Raw genomic sequence first — 19,850 nt, 5'->3', positions numbered from 1 at the left:
ATTCCCCCACACACAGTACAATGTTCCCACAGTATTGTCATTCCCCCATACAAAGTATAGTGTTCCTACAATACGTGTTTCACCACAACTTCGTCTGTGGTGAAACACGTGTCGGGTCCCTTGGTAAGTGACCTGATCATACTCATGTGAAGATAACTGTTTGTGCATGCTATATGAAATCCCTTATATTACTTAACAATTGAAAGACACTTAGTAGGAACATTCAATATCCCATCTTCCTTTTATTCATACATCTTGAACCTCAACAAACAAAATCTGTATATCACTGAAGGTAGATGCAGCATTAGAGTTATGGGGTGTACTGACTAACAAAATAAGTTCTATGCTAACTGCGCTCTATAAAAGCGCTTATAGAAACTTTAGAGCAATGCAATCCAGATCTTGAACTTAAAAATTGGTAACTTTTGGGTATTACATCAATTGGAGATTTGTATAAAAAGGAGGAATCAACCTCCTTCTCTTCATTTACAATTAAATATAATCTACCATATAAAAACTTCTATACAGTGGCATGCAAAAGTTTGTGCACCCCTGGTCAAAATTACTGTTATTCTAATCTCTTAAAGGGTTAAAGTTAAAGATGAAACATTTCCTTTGTGTTTTAGGCAAAAAAATATATATACTGTATATAGTAATTTTTTTCAATTTAACAATTACAAAAATGAAAATAGGTTGATGCAAAAGTTTGGGCACCCTTGAAAATTTGTGTGCTCAGATAACTTTGACCAAGGTTTCAGACCTTAGACTGTCAGGGTTATAGCTTGTGCAGTATCGTCATTAGGAAAGGCTAGGAGATGCAAATATCGCAGCTTTATAAAAACCCAGCCTTTTCTAACCTTGTGCTAAAAAACAGCAGCCATGGGTACTTCTAAGCACCTGCCTTGTACACCAAAAGTGAAAATGGTGGAGGCCCACAAAGTAGGAGAAGGCTATAAGAAGATAGCATAGTGTTTTCAAGTTGCCCTTTCCTCAGTTAAAAAATGACAATTAACAGGAACAGTGGAGGTCAAGATAAGGTCTAGAAGACCAAGCAACATTACAGTAAGAACTACTAGTAGTATTGCTAGAGAGGCAAATCAGAACCCCTGCTTGACTGCAAAAGACCTTCCTAAAGATTTAGCATGATCAGGAGTTGTGGTTCATTGTTCTACTGTTCAGAGACGCATGCACAAATATCACCTTCATGGAAGATTCATCAGAAGAAAACCTGTCCTGCATCCTCACCATAAAATTCAGCATCAGAAGTATGCAGAAGAACATATAAAAGAAGCCTGATGCATTTTGGAAACAAGTCCTGTGGAACGATGAGGTTAAATTAGAACTCAAAATCCACAATAGACTACCCCTCAAAAGGCGCAAGATAAAGGTTTCACAACTGCCCTCAGTCCCCTGATATGAACACCATTGAACATATGTGCCTAGACCTCACAATAGCAGTGCGTGCAAGATGACCAAGGAATCTCACAGAACTGGAAGAATTTTCCAAGGAAAAATGGATGAAAATCCCTCAAACAAGAATTGAAAGACTCTTGGCTGGCTACTAGGTAGTAACCATGCACAGTGCCCAAACTTTTGCATGGGCCCATTTTACTTTTTGTAATTTTTAAAAAGTAAAAGATGACATCACTGTCCCCAACTTCGGACAAATCAAACATTAAGAGGGAATCGGAGAGCAGTCAAACCCCTGGCTTCCTGTTGATGTTCAATACATCCAAGGTGGGGACAGTGAAGCTGGCGCTGACTGGGCGCACGGCTCGTGTGATGTAACAGCCTCACGAACCCCGGGAACACAAGTACAGACACCGCTGCAACGGCGCTGGCAAGGAAGGTGAGTATGAATGTTTTTATGTTAACGAGGTCAAACACGAGGAATGACAAGAGGTTGTCCTAGTAGTGGGCAACCCCTTTAAGAAGATACATTTTTATGTTAACACATATCCAACATTCGGATCATGAAAAAGCCTTCTCCCCTGTGTGACTTCTCCAATGTTTATTAAGAGTTGATTTCTGTGTAAACCATTTCCCACATTGAGAACATGAAAAAGGCTTCTCCCCTGTGTGAATTCTCTGGTGTTTAACAAAATCTGAGTTATTGTTAAAACATTTCCCACATTCTGAACATGAAAAAGGCTTCTCTCCGGGGTGGGTTCTCTGGTGCTTAATAAAATTTGATTTATGGTTAAAACATTTTCCACATTCTGAACATGAAAAAGGCTTCTCCCCTGTGTGGGTTCTCTGGTGGCAATTAAGATTCGATTTATGGTTAAAACATTTCCCACATTCTGAACATGAAAAAGGCTTCTCCCCTGTGTGAGTTCTCTGGTGGCAATTAAGATTAGATTTTTGGTTAAAACATTTCCCACATTCTGAACATGAAAATGGCTTCTCGCCTGTGTGACTTCTCTGGTGTCTTACAAGATCTGATTTCTGGTTATAACATTTCTCACACTTGGAACAAAAAAATCTATTCTCTGCTGTGTGAAATTGTTCAAGTTTAAGAAAGGACTTTTCGAAGGGAAAACTGTTTCCATATTCTGAACTTGAAAATGACTTATTTGCTTTATCATCAGTTCGTTTTTTAATGCTTATTTTGTGACTTTGATTTTCCTTAGTAGTCGGTAATGAATCAGAAGATATAACCCGTTTCAAAGGATCAGATGATAGATCTTTGCTGTGAAGGGTTGATGGTATATCTGGAGTAATGGCATTCACTTCATTTGTATATTGTGGGATCTTAAGATCATCTGATTTAAAAATTGAAGATGTCGGCCGTCCCTCTGATCTCCTGGTGCAGTCACCTGCCAAGAATAAAAACAATTATTATTTTAGAATAAAATATCTTTGAATTTTATATATTTGAAACCCTTTACCCCTGAGGGTGGTTTGCACGTTAATGACCAGGCCAATTTTTACAATTCTGACCACTGTCACTTTATGAGGTAATTACTCTGGAACGCTTAAACGGATCTCACTGATTCTGAGATTGTTTTTTCGTGACATATTGTACTTCATGATTGTGGTAAAATTTCTTCGATATCACTTGCGTTTATTTGTGAAATAAACGGAAATTTGGCGAAAATTTTGAAAATTATGCAATTTTAAACATTTGAATTTTTATGCCCTTAAATCAGAGAGATACAGTTATATGAAAAAGTTTGGGCACCCCTATTAATCTTAAGCTTAATGTTTTATAAAAATTGGTGTTTTTGCAACAGCTATTTCAGTTTGATATATGTAATAACTGTTGAACACAGTAATGTTTCTGCCTTGAAATGAGGTTTATTGTACTAACAGAAAATGTGCAATCTGCATTCAAACAAAATTTGACAGGTGCATAAGTATGGGCACCTCACCAGAAAAGTGACATTAATATTTAGTAGATCCTCCTTTTGCAAAAATAACAGCCTCTAGTCGCTTCCTGTAGCTTTTAATGAGTTCCTGGATCCTAGATGAAGGTATTTTTGACCATTCCTCTTTACAAAACAATTCCAGTTCAGTTAAGTTTGATGGTCGCCGAGCATGGACAGCCCTCTTCAAATGATCCCACAGATGTTCAATGATATTCAGGTCTGGGGACTGGGATGGCCATTCCAGAACATTGTAATTGTTCCTCTGCATGAATGCCTGAGTAGATTTGGAGCGGTGTATTGGATCATTGTCTTGCGGAAAGATTCATCCCCTGCGTAACTTCAACTTTATCACTGATTCTTGAACATTATTGTCAAGAATCTGCTGATACTGAGTGAAATCCATGCGTCCCTCAACTTTAACAATATTCCCGGTGCCGGCATTGGCCACACAGCCCCAAAGCATGATGAAACCTCCACCAAATTTTACTGTGGGTAGCAAGTGTTTTTCTTGGAATGCTGTGTTTTTTTGCCGCCATGCATAACGCCTTTTTGTATGACCAAACAACTCAATCTTGGTTTCATCAGTCCACAGGACCTTCTTCCAAAAAGAAATTGGCTTCTCCAAATGTGCTTTTGCATACCTCAGCCGACTCTGTTTGTGGCGTGCTTACAGAAACGGCTTCTTTCGCATCACTTTCCCATACAGCTTCTCCTTGTGCAAAGTGCGTTGTATAGTTGACCGATGCACAGTGACACCATCTGCAGCAAGTTGATGCTGCAGCTCTCTGGAGGTGGTCTGAGGATTGTCCTTGACTGATCTCACCATTCTTCTTCTCTGCCTTTCTGATGTTTTTCTTGGCCTGCCACTTCTGGCCTTAACAAGAACTGTCCCTGTGTTCTTCCATTTCCTTACTATGTTCCTCACAGTGGAAACTGACAGGTTAAATCTCTGGGACAGCTTTTTGTATCCTTCCCCTGGACAACTATGTTGAATAATCTTTGTTTTCAGATCATTTGACAGTTATTTTGAGGAGCCCATGATGCCAATCTTCAGAGGAGATTCAAACAGGAGAACAACTTGCAAGTGGCCACTTTAAGTAGCTTTTCTCATGATTGCATACACCTGGCTATGAAGTTCAAAGCTCAATGAGGTTACAAAACCAAAAAAAGTGCTTTAGTAAGTCAGTAAAAAGTAGGTAGGAGTATTTAAAACAAGAAAATGATAAGGGTGCCCATACTTATGCACCTGTCAAATTTTGTTTGAATGCAGATTGCACATTTTCTGTTAGTACAATAAACCTCATTTCAAGGCAGAAACATTACTGTGTCCCACAGTTATTACATATATCAATCTGAAATAGCTGTTGCAAAAACACCAATTTTAAGAAAACATTAAGCTTAAGATTAATAGGGGTGCACAAACTTTTTCATATAACTGTATGTCACACAAAATAGTTAATAAATAACATTTCCAACATATCTACTTTATATCAGCACAATTTTGGAACCAAAATTTTTTTTCATTAGGGAGCTATAAGGGTTAAAAGTTGACCAGCGATTTCTCATTTTTACAACAAAATTTACAAAACCATTTTTTTAGGAACCACATCACATTTGAAGTCACTTTGATGGGTCGTTATGACAGAAAATACCCAAAAGTGACACCATTCTAAAAACTGCACTCCTCAAGGTGCTCAAAACCATGTTCAAGAACTTTATTAACCCTTCAGGTGCTTCACAGGAATTTTTGGAATGTGGAAGAAAAAAATTAACATTTAACTTTTTTCACAAAAATGTTACTTTAGACCCAATTTTTTTTTATTTTCGCAGGGGTAACAGGAAAAAGTGGACCCCAAAATTTGTTGTGCAATTTCCCCTGAGCACGCAGATACCCCATACGTGGGGAAAAACGACTGTTTGGGCGCACGGCAGAGCTCGGAAGAGAAGGAGCGCCATTTGACTTTTTGAATGTTGCTTGAATAATTAGCGGACGACATGTTGCGTTTGGAGAGCCCCTGATGTGCCTAAACAGTGGAAACCCCCCATAAGTGACACCATTTTGGAAACTAGACCCCTCAGGGAACTTATCTAGATGTGTGGTGAGCACCTTGAACCCCCAGGTGCTTCACAGAAGTTTAGAACATTGAGACGTAAAAATAAAATTTTCACATTTTTCCCACAAAAATGTTTTTCAGTCCCCAATTTTGCATTTTCATAAGGGTAACAGGAGAAATTACACCATGTAGTTTGTTGTGCAATTTCTCCCGAGTAAGCAGATACCCCATATGTGGGGGAAAACCACTTTTTGGGCACACGGCAGGGTTCGGAAGGGAAGGAGCGCCATTTGACTTTTTGTTTGTAAAATTTGCTTGAAAAATTAGCGGATGCCATGTTGCGTTTGGAGAGCCCCTGATGTGCCTAAACAGTGGAAACCCCCCCCACAAGTGACCCCATTTTGGAAACTACACCCCTCAAGGATTTTATCAAGGGGTATAGTGAACATTTTGAATCCAGAGGTACGACACAGAATGTGATAACATTAGGTCATCATATTGAATAAGTTGTCATTAGTCTTGAGCGCGAGTGCTTGCTACTTGAGTTTGCATCAGGTACATGGGTATGCAAAAAAAAATATACGGGGATCGCTCGTGCATGGCAGGCAATCCCCGTGAGGTTTTTTTGGCCATGAAGCATATGGGGCAGAGACTCGAGCATGTCACTTGAGCACCTGCGATAGTCAGTGCATACTTGCGCTCAATACTAGTCGCCATATCATCATCTTTTTTTTTTTTACTTTTGAAAAAAATCCCAACCACATCACAACCCTAACTCTAGCCCAACCCTAACCCGAGAGTTTATTTTTTACGCCGTTCCTCGTGCAGTATAAGTGATTAGACGACCTTATTCTTCGGGTTGGTGAGACTGCAGCGATACTAGAATCATATCGAGTTTTTATGATTGACAGCTGTCACACACTAAAAGACGCATTTTTTTGCAAAACCTAGTTTTTGCATCAGCATATTTTGAGAGCTATAATTTTTCCATATTTTGGCCGACAGAGTCGTATGAGGGCTTGTTTTTTGCGAGATGACTTGACGTTGTTATTGGTGCCATTTTCAGGCACGTGACATTTTTTGATCGCTTTCTATTCCAATTTTTGGGAGGCAGAATAAACAAAAACCAGCAATTCCAGAATTGTTTTTATGTTTATTTTTTTATTCTGTTCCGCGTGTGGTAAAATTGATAAGTCAGCATTATTCTTCGGGTCAGTACGTTTACAGCGGTACCACATTTATATAGTTTTTCTATGTTTTGGCGCTTTTACACAATAAAAGCTATTTTATAGAAAAAAATATTTTTTTGCATTGCTTTATTCTGAGAGCTATAACTTTTTTATTTTTCGGCTGATGGAGCTGTATGGTGGCTTGTTTTTTGCAGGATAAGATGACATTTTCAGCGGTACCATTTTTATTTATATTCGTGTTTTTGATCGCGTGTTATTTGATTTTTTGTTTGACAGTATGATGATAAAGCATTGTTTTTTGGTTCCTTTTTTTTTTTTTTACCATGTTCACTGAAGGGGCTAGCTAGTGGGACAGTTTTATAGGTCAGGTCGTTCCGGACGCAGCGATACCAAATATGTGTACTTTTATTGTTTTTTTTTTCATAATAATATTTATTGATGGGTACATTATATTTTTATTTTTGGTGGATTATTATTATTATTTTTTTAAATATTTTTACAATTTTTTTATTTATTTATTTATTTTTTAACACTTTGTGGACTTTTATTCTATGTCCCACTCTGGGACTTTCACGTTTTTTATTCTGATCGCCTGTATAGCACAGGAATGCAGCACCATTCCTGTGCTACACAGGCTGTCAGTGCTGCACAGGGAGAACATTCTTTGGTCATGCACTGTGCATGCCCAAAGAATCTTCCTGCTGTCTGGTGACCCGGATGTTGTCATGACGACATCGGGTCATCATGGCAACATCCAGGAAGCCGCAGCAGACAGCGCTGGAGGGCGGAAGAGGAGGTGAGTATCGCGATCACCTCCCCTTGCCACCGTAATGTTGCGATCGACTTCGATCGCAGCATTGAGGGGGTTAATGTGCCGGGAGCGGTGCGGGACCGCTCCCTGCACATAGTACCGGGTGTCAGCTGTGACTATCAGCTGATACCCAGCGGCGATCGCCCCGCACCACTTGTGTGCCACGCGATTGCCATATGACCTAATAGTACGTCATTGGTAAAATCGGCCCAGGTCACCATGACGTACTATTAGGTCATACGTCAGAAAGGGGTTAATATTTCTACTTAAACTATCCGTAAAAACGGCAAGTTATGCAAAAATATGGAATTATTCACTAAGACACTGACAGATCACAGTCTAATAGAACACCTCATAGGATGAACCAGTAGAGTGTGGTGTTCAACTATTTGTTCATTCTGCCTCCCAAATATGGAATAAAAAGCCAAAAATTATACCAATAAAAACTTCTACTCATCTCATAAAAAACAAGTCCCCACTCAGGTCGATCATCTGACAGTGGAAAAACAGAGTTTTCCACATTATTAGTGGCTCAAAAGCTCTTGAGAATCAACATGGCTTCCATAAACCAATCCAGCAATATCAGCTCTCCCAAAGTCAAATTTCCCCCCTCGCTTCCGAGCCTTGCAGTGTGCCCAAACCACATTTAGCATCCATGTACAGTATATGGTATTACTATAGTGAGAAGAACCCACTTACTTTACGGTGTGTGTCTCCTGGAGCACAATCTGGCCACTATGTGTTTGGTAATAAAATGGCAAATGTACAAGATTCATTCTCCAACATCCACTGCGTGCTAATTTCCGGAAAGTGTATGTGGAGTCAAAATAGTCACTTCTCCTATAGATTATTTCACTGAGGGTTATAGTTTCCAAAATGGAATCACTTTATGGGGATTTCTACTGATCTGGTTTTCTGCCATTTTGTCGTATTAGAGATTCTGCAAATGGTGTGTCCCATCTTCTCTGGGATCTCTGCTCCCGTGAAGTCTGCTTCTGTCACCAGAAGCCTTATTCATTCTGCAGGCATCGCTGGTAATGGAGGAGAAGTCAGAACCAAAAGTTCTGGGCGACGCAGGATCTATCCAGCCACTAAGATTAGGGCGTAAGAAAACACTAAGAACATGGAGTAGATAGCGCCAAGCCTGTTCGTGGTGGCCATCTTTTGAGCTGCCAGGTGACCATGAACAGGGCCCCCAATACATTGTGTCTGCAAACTATTCCAGCAAGATCTGCATTCAAATAGCTAAATGTCACTCCTTCCCTTCTTAACCTGCCATGTGCCCAGACAGTAGTGTACAATCGTATATAAGGTAGTGTCGGATTCAAGAGAAGTTGGAAAATAATTTGCAAGGTCCATTTGTTTCCTATTATCCTTTGTGAAGAATTCCAAAGTTATCACCACATAAAGTGACACACGTCATATTCGAAAAATGAGCCCAGATAGGAACAAAAAACTGGCTGCAGGAAGGGGTCAAATCAGAGTATTTTGGGCACAAAATACTGCAGTCAAAAACTGTGAAAAAAAAAGGTTAATTTCGTCATAAAGACTGGACCTGGTCTTGTAGGGACCATATGAGCACATTCAGCTGCACAGAAGGGAGAGAAGGTAGATTCATCCAATAAGATATCAGGGTTCTAGGAAGCCAACAGCATCATTACCCTCCGCTTTCTCTTACAGACCCATCATAATGTTTTTCTTCAAGTGATTTTCTAACTTGTCAGCACATTCTACGTACGCTGTCATTTGGCTTTATAGTTTACAGATCTGGGCAGGTAACGGTCAGCGTCTCCTAATCCCAGGGAGTAGGTGGATCCTCCAGGTTGTAAGTTCTACGGAAAAGGGCTTTCAATGCCCAAAGTCATTTGAACAGTTTTGGATGGAGGAGAATGTTGTGGTCTAGAGGCAAAATGGTGATGACACGATTGTGATACGGCCGGACTACACAACCGATAAAGCAGCCACAGCTGGTGACTGAGGAGAATATGTAACTTCTCTGCATTTAGTGGTTACTACTCACCTGGGTAGTCATATGTAGGAATCTCCTCTTTACACCGCTCATCACCCCTCACATATGTCTCTGTAGTATTAATATGGGTCAGATCTTCACCCTGAAACAAATATTGTAAAAGTCACAGACAGAGGAGAAGTCACATCTATGATCAGCTCTAATCCTGACATCTCCACCGTTCTCATTACACAAATAGAAAACATATAATACTGGTGGATAAAACAAGACTGAACACAAGACCTTCACAGCCGTCTACACATCATAGGGGAGATCTCATGACACCTTCTCTCCATCTACCTGATGATCCTGAGGAACATTGGGATCTTCTTGTTTACAGTCCTGTGGAAGAAGAGGACGGGGACATCTCTCTGGTGTTGTTCTCTTACTGGATAGATCTGGAGGAAACACATACAGGGACGGAATTCATTCTTGACATACAGACAATTATAGGTTGTGTGTATTTAGTCCTGTCTATTACCTGGTGATGTGAGGGGCTGGGGAACCTCCATCATGATGTCCTTGTACAGATCTTTGTATCCTTCTAAATACTCCCACTCCCCCATGGAGAAATAGACAGCGACATCCTGACACCTTATAGGAACCTGACACATACAATGATACAGTCATCTCCCCGATCCCTTCATAGTGTTACTGTATAATGTCCCAGCATTCCCAGCTGTGTCACCTCTCCAGTCAGCAGCTCAATCATCTTGTAGGTGAGTTCTAGGATCTTCTGGTCATTGATGTCCTCATGTATCAGGGGGTGAGATGGAGGCCCTGTGATTGGGCTCAGGGGTCTTCCCCATCCCTCAGACACAGGGTCCTGACAGCGCTCACTAGAGGTCTTCTTCACTACTGTGTAATCCTGATCATGGAGAGACACATTAATAAATCTCACTACAGACATTTCCAGAGTCCTCACCTCTCTAGTTCTGTCCATCTGTTATTCCCATAGATAAGAATGATGTAATGTGACGTCATCAGAATCTCTCACCTCTCCAGTAAGACGGAAGAGGATCTCTAGGGTGAGGTGTAATATCCTCTCCGCCATCTTGTCTCTGTCCATATCCATTCTTGAAGGGTGATTCAGAAAAATTCTGTTATATAGAAGATCTTCACTGAGAGGATCCGATATTGTAGAGACCTGAATGAGAAGAAGATAAGCCAATGTAACATCATAAAAATCCTGTGTAATAATACAATTACTGAAGACAATGAGGGAAATATATCAGGAGATAGAACGTGTAGATGTTGTATTCTCTAGTCTTGTATGGATGGAACACCAGTTGAATTGCTGACTATGACATCTCCTTCATGCACTTTTCTGTGTTTGTCATGCCAGAACTGTTGGAGGATTATTAAGGGTATGTGCACACGATGCAGAAATGCTCAGGATTTTTTCCTGAGCGTTTCTGCATCTCTCTGGCAGGAAAAAACGCATGCGGATTGTACATGCGGTTTCCTGCCAGGGACATGCGGAAATGAAGCGGTCTTCACTTTCATTTCCGCATGCGGGTTGACAAGCGCTTCCCAAGCGATTTGAGCATCACTTGGAAAGTGCTTGTCAACTTTACACTATATAAATCCATGCAACCGGCATGGATTTATATAGTGTGAATGTCAAAAAATAAAAAATAAATATATACTTTACCCTCTGATGGCCCCCGGTGTCCTGCTTCGCTCGGTCCCGGCTGCCGGCAGTGAAGACTTTAGGACCTTCCGACGTCAGCGTCACGTGACCCGTCACATGACTCTGACGTCAGCGAAGGTCCTTCATTCAACCGCGAAGTGCCCGGGAAGCCAGCAGGACGCAGCGCGGGCCGTCAGAAGGTGAGAATATATATATTTTTTATTTTATTCTTTTTTTTTTTAGTGGTACCTGGGTCTGGATGCGAGTCCTCTCATCCACACCCGGGTACCATCCGCACATTAGACCGCATGAAAAGCGCATCAACATATACAGTGATGCGGATTCCATGCGGTCTAATGCAAGTCAATGGCGGCAAAAGAGCAGCGTTTCCGCAAAATTAATTGACATGCTGCGGATTTTTGACCGCAGCGTTTACGCTGCGGAAAAATCCGCATCATGGGCACAGCACATGCGGATTTCAATTGAGGAACATTGCTGCCCTTCTACCATGCGTTTTTAATGCGTTTCCGCAGCGTTTACTCAACTGCAAAAACGCCGCGGAAACGCATGAAAAACGCATCGTGTGAACTCAGCCTAAAGGTGATAGTTTTCCCACCAATAAGAGGGGACACCTGTGGATATTGGTGTTTTTTTACCTGCTACAGTTCTAGTGATTTACTCGTTAAAGTGCCTTGTGGTAAAGTGGACGTTGGACAAACATCACGATCAATTACAATCAGACTGAAGGAACATCGTCCTCTATTCGGCTCTATGAATCTAGGATGAAATCCACTGCGGCCGCTGCTAAAAAAAAATTGAAAAAGAGCAGAAGTTTGGTGAGACCACCGTGGCCAGACATTTCTCGGAGATAAAAGTTCTGATGTACGATGGTCGGTGTTAGAAGAGGTTCTATAAGACAGTGTTCCCCAACTCCAGTCCTCAAGGCCCACCGACAGGTCATGTTTTCAGGACTTTCTTAGTATGGCTCAGGTGATGTAATTATCACCAGTGAAATCCTGAAAACATGACCTGTCGGTGGGCCTTGAGGACTGGAGTTGGGGAACACTGCTGTAAGACCCAATACGACCGGCCAATCACAGTAATGCCAGTATCCAACATGGATACCGGATTACTGTGTATGGCGGGCAATCCCCGCATGTTTATTGGCTGTGTAACAGCAGCAATTATTGTGTTGGACGGAACTAGGAGAGGAATAATGGCGTTGTGTGAGGACTTCTCTGGGCTTCTGTCCTTCATCCTGCAGTCGTCTGAATGGATCTAATGTGGATGGGAACCAGCTATGCCGCATTCTGTCCACAGCTGTTACCTCACTGTTCACACCACACAGAGACCCCCAAAGAGTCTCCGTGCTGAAGGGGTTAATGCCCCCTCCGCCCAGTAATGGGGGTCTCCACATACCTCCACCTGCAGAGCCGCCACCACATATATGGCTGCTCTGTGCGCACAGGAGCTGTGATGAGGTCACAGGGGGGAGGAGTCAGGGGTCACATGATCAGGGGCCTCAGTGGATGCAGGACTCTGCTGTGCTGGTTGTCATGGTGCTGGATGAGCTGAAGTTTATGTGTGGGGTCAGGAGGGGTTTACAGTGTGGATGTAGCAGAGCCGCGTGTGTACGAGGTGTACGGAGCAGAGCCGCGTGTGTACGAGGTGTACGGAGCAGAGCCGCGCGTGTACGAGGTGTACGGAGCGGAGCCGCGCGTGTACGAGGTGTACGGAGCGGAGCCGCGCGTGTACGAGGTGTACGGAGCGGAGCCGCGCGTGTACGAGGTGTACGGAGCGGAGCCGCGCGTGTACGAGGTGTACGGAGCGGAGCCGCGCGTGTACGAGGTGTACGGAGCGGAGCCGCGCGTGTACGAGGTGTACGGAGCGGAGCCGTGTGTACGAGGTGTACGGAGCGGAGCCGCGCGTGTACGAGGTGTACGGAGCGGAGCCGCGCGTGTACGAGGTGTACGGAGCGGAGCCGCGCGTGTACGAGGTGTACGGAGCGGAGCCGCGCGTGTACGAGGTGTACGGAGCGGAGCCGCGCGTGTACGAGGTGTACGGAGCAGAGCCGCGCGTGTACGAGGTGTACGGAGCAGAGCCGCGTGTGTACGAAGCAGAGCCGCGCGTGTATGATGTGTACGGAGCGGAGCCGCGCGTGTACGACGTGTACGGAGCGGAGCCGCGTGTGTACGAGGTGTACGGAGCGGAGCCGCATGTGTACGAGGTGTACGGAGCGGAGCCGCATGTGTACACTGTATAGAGCTCTATAGTCTCCAGGTTCGGTCGAGGACCAGACGGGGTCTTTGTCCCTGGAGCTTCTCTGCTCGGTATAATGAGACTCTGATCTTGTTCTTATAAAGAGGGTTGGAGTAAAATAGAAGCTGCCTGAATATGAGGACCTTGTCTGATCTCTATGTCCTTGTGTACAGAGCTATGGAGATAGCGCTATTCTCTGTATAATAGATGTGATGTCGCTGGAGCCCTAATATTCCTGTACAGGGGTCTCTGTAGAGATAATCTTACCCCAGCATTATGGATTGGGGGAAGGGAAAAGGGATTGGGGACATTTTATTGTAACTTCCGTTAAAAAAAAGACTAATAAAAAGTGGGTCATTTTCCCACCATGTTGTCTGTAGGAGGTAAAGAGCCGAGGCTGAAGATGCTTTATCTCCAGAAATCTAGAAAAGGGGGAGGATTGGAAACTCCCAATGTCCTTGTCTATTTGGGGATTGGGAGTTAGGAAAAGGGGCAGGAGAACATTTTCGGTTTTGTTTTGGGGGCAAGAGATGCAACATTTGTCCATATAGTGTAAATATATGAATACAGTTAGGTCCACAAATCTAATACTAAGGAAATCCTGAAAACATGACCTGTTGGTGGGCCTTGAGGACTGGAGTTGGGGAACCCTGCCATAGAGAACCTGTGGTCCATCATAAAATGTGAGATCTACAGGGAGGGAAAACAGTACACCTCTCGGAACAGTGTCTGGGAGGATGTGGTGGCTGCTGCACGCAATGTTGATTGAAAACAGATCAAGCAACTGACAGAATCTATGGATGGAAGGCTGTTGAGTGTCATCATAAAGAAAGGTGGCTATATTCATCAGTAATTTTTTTTGTTTTTGTTTTTGCATGTCAGAAATGTTTATTTCTAAATTTTGTGCACTGATATTGGTTTACCTGGTGAAAATAAGCAAGGGAGATGGGATTATATTTGTTTTTTATTAAGTTGCCTAATAATTCTGCACAGTAATAGTTACCTGCACAAACATATATCCTCCTAAGATAGCCAAATCGAAAAAAAAGCCCACTCCAACTTCCAAAAATATTAATCTTGGATATTTGAGTCTTTTGGGTTGATTGAGAACATAGTTGTTGATCAATAATAAAAATAATCCTCTAAAATACAACTTGGCCATGTCCCTGAGTATCGCACACCTTGTGCTTTTTGATACTCCAGTAACCTTGCAGCTCTGAAATATGACAAAACTGGTGGCGAATGGCATCTTGGCAGCTTCACGCTTGATTTTCTTCAATTCATGGGCAGTTATTTTGCGCCTTTTTTGGCCAACACGCTTCTTGCGACCCTGTTGTCTATTTGTCACGAAACGCTTGATTGTTCGGTGATCACGCTTCAAAAGTTTGGAAATTTCAAGACTGCTGCATCCCTCTGCAAGACATCTCACAATTTTGGACTTTTCAGAGCCCGTCAAATCTCTCTTCTGACCCATTTTGCCAAAGGAAAGGAAGTTGCCTAATAATTAAGCACACCTTATATAGGGTGTTGATGTCATTAGTCAACACCCCTCCTCATTACAGAGATGCACATCACCAGATTTACTTAATTGGTAGTTGGCTCTCAAGCCTACGTAGCTTGGAGTAGGACAACATGTATAAAAAGTATCATGTGATCAAAATACGCATTTGCCTAATAATTCTGCACGCGGTGTATAGGGTCAGTATGTATATATTCTGTACTGTATGTGTATAGGGTCAGTATGTATATATTCTGCACTGTATGTGTATAGGGTCAGTATGTATATATTCTGTACTGTATGTGTATAGGGTCAGTATGTATATATTCTGTACTGTATGTATATAGGGTCAGTATATATATAGTCTGCACTGTATGTGTATAGGGTCAGTATGTATATATTCTGTACTGTATGTATATAGGGTCACTATGTATATATTCTGTACTGTATATACAGTGCCTACAAGTAGTATTCAACCCCCTGCAGATTTAGCTGGTTGACACATGCGGAATTAACTTGGCATTGTGACATTTGTACTGTAGATCAGCCTGGAAGTGGGAAATGCACTGCAGCAAATTTTTTTTTTTTTTTTTAAAACGTAAAAAGTTAATTCAGAGTGTCATTTATTATTCAACCCCTCAAACCACAAGAATTCTGTTTGGTCCCCCTAAAGTATTAAGAAGTAGTTCAGGCACCAAGAATAATGAGCTTCACATGTGTGGATTAAAGATCTCTTTTGCCAGCCTTTTCTGACTATTTAAGACCCTCCCCAAACTTGTGAACAGCACTCAGACATGGTCAACATGGGAAAGACAAAGGAGCATTCCAAGGCCATCAGAGACAAGATCGTGGAGGGTCACAAGGCTGGCAAGGGGTACAAAACCCTTTCCAAGGAGTTGGGCTTACCTGTCTCCACTGTTGGGAGCATCATCCGTAAGTGGAAGGCTTATGGAACTACTGTTAGCCTTCCACGGCCAGGACAGCCTTAGAAAGTGTCCTCCTGTGCCGAGGCCAGGCTTGTCCGAAGAGTCAAGGCTAACCTAAGGACAACAAGGAAGGAGCTCCGGGAAGATCTCATGGCAGTGGGGACATTGGTTTCAGTCAATACCATAAGTAACGTACTCCACCGCAATGGTCTCCGTTCCAGACGAGCCCGTAAGGTACCTTTACTTTCAAAGCGTCATGTCAAGGCTCGTCTACAGTTTGCTCATGATCACTTGGAGGACTCTGAGACAGACTGGTTCAAGGTTCTATGGTCTGATGAGACCAAGATCGAGATCTTTGGTGCCAACCACACACGTGACGTTTGGAGACTGGATGGCACTGCATATGACCCCAAGAATACCATCCCTACAGTCAAGCATGGTGGTGGCAGCATCATGCTGTGGGGCTGTTTCTCTGCCAAGGGGCCTGGCCATCTGGTCCGCATCCATGGGAAGATGGATAGCACGGCCTACCTGGAGATTTTGGCCAAGAACCTCCGCTCCTCCATCAAGGATCTTAAGATGGGTCGTAATTTCATCTTCCAACAAGACAACGACCCAAAGCACACAGCCAAGAAAACCAAGGCCTGGTTCAAGAGGGAAAAAGTCAAGGTGTTGGAGTGGCCTAGTCAGTCTCCTGACCTTAACCCAATTGAAAACTTGTGGAAGGAGCTCAAGAATAAAGTCCACATGAGACACCCAAAGAACCTAGATAACTTGGAGAAGATCTGCATGGAGGAGTGGGCCAAGATAACTCCACAGACCTGTGCCGGCCTGATCAGGTCTTATAAAAGACGATTATTAGCTGTAATTGCAAACAAGGGTTATTCCACAAAATATTAAACATAGGGGTTGTATAATAATTGACCCACACTTTTATGTTTAAAATTTAATAAAATTCAACTGAGCAACATAACTTTTTTGTTTGTAAGATTTATGCTTCTGTTCATAAAACCTACTCTCGTTTGCAGTTTGAAGGCTCTAACTTATTTGCATCTTATCAAACCAGCTAAATCTGCAGGGGGTTGAATACTACTTGTAGGCACTGTATATAGGATCAGTATGTACTGTATATATTCTGTACTGTATGTGTATAGGGTCAGTATGTATATATTCTGTACTGTATGTGTATAGGGTCAATATGTATATATTCTGTACTGTATGTATATAGGGTCAGTATGTATATATTCTGTACTGTATGTATATAGGGTCACTATGTATATATTCTGTACTATATATATATAGGATCAGTATGTACTGTATATATTCTGTACTGTATGTGTATAGGGTCAGTATGTATATATTCTGTACTGTATGTGTATAGGGTCAGTATGTATATATTCTGTACTGTATGTGTATAGGGTCAATATGTATATATTCTGTACTGTATGTATATAGGGTCAGTATGTATATATTCTGTATGTGTATAGGGTCAGTATGTATTTATTCTGTACTGTATGTATATAGGGTCAGTATGTATATAATCTGTATGTGTATAGGGTCAGTATGTATATATTCTGTACTGTATGTATATAGGGTCAGTATGTATATATTCTGTACTGTATGTGTATAGGGTCAGTATGTATATGTTCTGTACTGTATGTGTATAGGGTCAGTATGTATATATTCTGTACTGTATGTATATAGGGTCAGTATGTATATAGTCTGCACTGTATGTGTATAGGGTCAGTATGTATATATTCTGTACTGTATGTATATAGGGTCACTATGTATATATTCTGTACTATATATATATAGGATCAGTATGTACTGTATATATTCTGTACTGTATGTGTATAGGGTCAGTATGTATATATTCTGTACTGTATGTGTATAGGGTCAGTATGTATATATTCTGTACTGTATGTATATAGGGTCAGTATGTATATATTCTGTACTGTATGTATATAGGGTCACTATGTATATATTCTGTACTGTATATATATAGGATCAGTATGTACTGTATATATTCTGTACTGTATGTGTATAGGGTCAGTATGTATATATTCTGTACTGTATGTATATAGGGTCAGTTTGTATATATTCTGTACTGTATGTATATAGGGTCAGTATGTATGTATTCTGTACTGTATGTATATAGGGTCAGTATGTATATATTCTGTACTGTATGTGTATAGGGTCAGTATGTATATATTGTGTACTGTATATGTATAGGGTCAGAATGTATAGATTCTGTACTGTATGTATATAGGGTCAGTATGTATAGATTCTGTACTGTATGTCTATAGGGTCAGTATGTGTATATTCTGTACTGTATGTATATAGGGTCAGTATGTATAGATTCTGTACTGTATGTGTATAGGGTCAGTATGTATATATTCTGTACTGTATGTGTATAGGGTCAATATGTATATATTCTGTACTGTATGTATATAGGGTCAGTATGTATATATTCTGTATGTGTATAGGGTCAGTATGTATATATTGTGTACTGTATATGTATAGGGTCAGAATGTATAGATTCTGTACTGTATGTATATAGGGTCAGTATGTATAGATTCTGTACTGTATGTATATAGGGTCAGTATGTGTATATTCTGTACTGTATGTATATAGGGTCAGTATGTATAGATTCTGTACTGTATGTGTATAGGGTCAGTATGTATATATTCTGTACTGTATGTATATAGGGTCACTATGTATATATTCTGTACTATATATATATAGGATCAGTATGTACTGTATATATTCTGTACTGTATGTGTATAGGGTCAGTATGTATATATTCTGTACTGTATGTGTATAGGGTCAGTATGTATATATTCTGTACTGTATGTATATAGGGTCAGTATGTATATATTCTGTACTGTATGTATATAGGGTCACTATGTATATATTCTGTACTGTATATATATAGGATCAGTATGTACTGTATATATTCTGTACTGTATGTGTATAGGGTCAGTATGTATATATTCTGTACTGTATGTATATAGGGTCAGTTTGTATATATTCTGTACTGTATGTATATAGGGTCAGTATGTATGTATTCTGTACTGTATGTATATAGGGTCAGTATGTATATATTCTGTACTGTATGTGTATAGGGTCAGTATGTATATATTGTGTACTGTATATGTATAGGGTCAGAATGTATAGATTCTGTACTGTATGTATATAGGGTCAGTATGTATAGATTCTGTACTGTATGTATATAGGGTCAGTATGTGTATATTCTGTACTGTATGTATATAGGGTCAGTATGTATAGATTCTGTACTGTATGTGTATAGGGTCAGTATGTATAGATTCTGTACTGTATGTGTATAGGGTCAGTATGTATATATTCTGTACTGTATGTTTATTTATAAAGATAAGTGACATAGTGACACGGGGCTCGGCTCCGCACACCTCGTACACACGCGGCTCTGCTCCGTACGCCTCGTACACGCGCGGCTCTGCTCCGTACACCTCGTACACACGCGGCTCTGCTCCGTACACCTCGTACACACACGGCTCCGCTCCGTACACCTCGTACACACGCGGCTCTGCTCCGTACACCTCGTACACACGCGGCTCCGCTCCGTACACCTCGTACACACGCGGCTCTGCTCCGTACACCTCGTACACGCGCGGCTCCGCTCCGTACACACGCGGCTCCGCTCCGTACACCTCGTACACGCGCGGCTCCGCTCCGTACACCTCGTACACGCGCGGCTCCGCTCCGTACACCTCGTACACGCGCGGCTCTGCTCCGTACACCTCGTACACACACGGCTCTGCTCCGTACACCTCGTACACACGCGGCTCTGCTCCGTACACCTCGTACACACGCGGCTCTGCTCCGTACACCTCGTACACACGCGGCTCCGCTCCGTACACCTCGTACACACACGGCTCCGCTCCGTACACCTCGTACACACGCGGCTCTGCTCCGTACACCTCGTACACACGCGGCTCTGCTACATCCACACTGTAAACCCCTCCTGACCCCACACATAAACTTCAGCTCATCCAGCACCATGACAACCAGCACAGCAGAGTCCTGCATCCACTGAGGCCCCTGATCATGTGACCCCTGAC

The 19,850-nt window shown here is 42.0% G+C and overlaps 1 protein-coding gene across 1 annotated transcript; it reads right to left on the bottom strand.

The window, feature by feature from the left end:
- Positions 1–383: 383 nt before the first annotated feature.
- LOC141197643 (uncharacterized) lies at positions 384–12,225 on the bottom strand. Its single transcript, XM_073662724.1, has 7 exons — positions 12,193–12,225; positions 10,432–10,581; positions 10,123–10,302; positions 9,916–10,039; positions 9,735–9,832; positions 9,447–9,537; positions 384–2,819 (listed from the first exon to the last, which is right to left on the bottom strand). Exons 1-7 carry the CDS (start codon positions 12,223–12,225, stop codon positions 1,972–1,974), a joined length of 1,524 nt encoding a protein of 507 aa, XP_073518825.1. The 3' UTR covers positions 384–1,971.
- Positions 12,226–19,850: the final 7,625 nt, after the last annotated feature.

Source organism: Phyllobates terribilis, unplaced genomic scaffold, assembly GCF_046119375.1.
Source record: "Phyllobates terribilis strain yellow unplaced genomic scaffold, ASM4611937v1 Scaffold_85__1_contigs__length_6476398, whole genome shotgun sequence".
Lineage (NCBI taxonomy): Eukaryota > Metazoa > Chordata > Amphibia > Anura > Dendrobatidae > Phyllobates > Phyllobates terribilis.
Note: the sequence above shows the minus strand (reverse complement) of the source record. Positions and strands in the feature narration are given on the sequence as shown.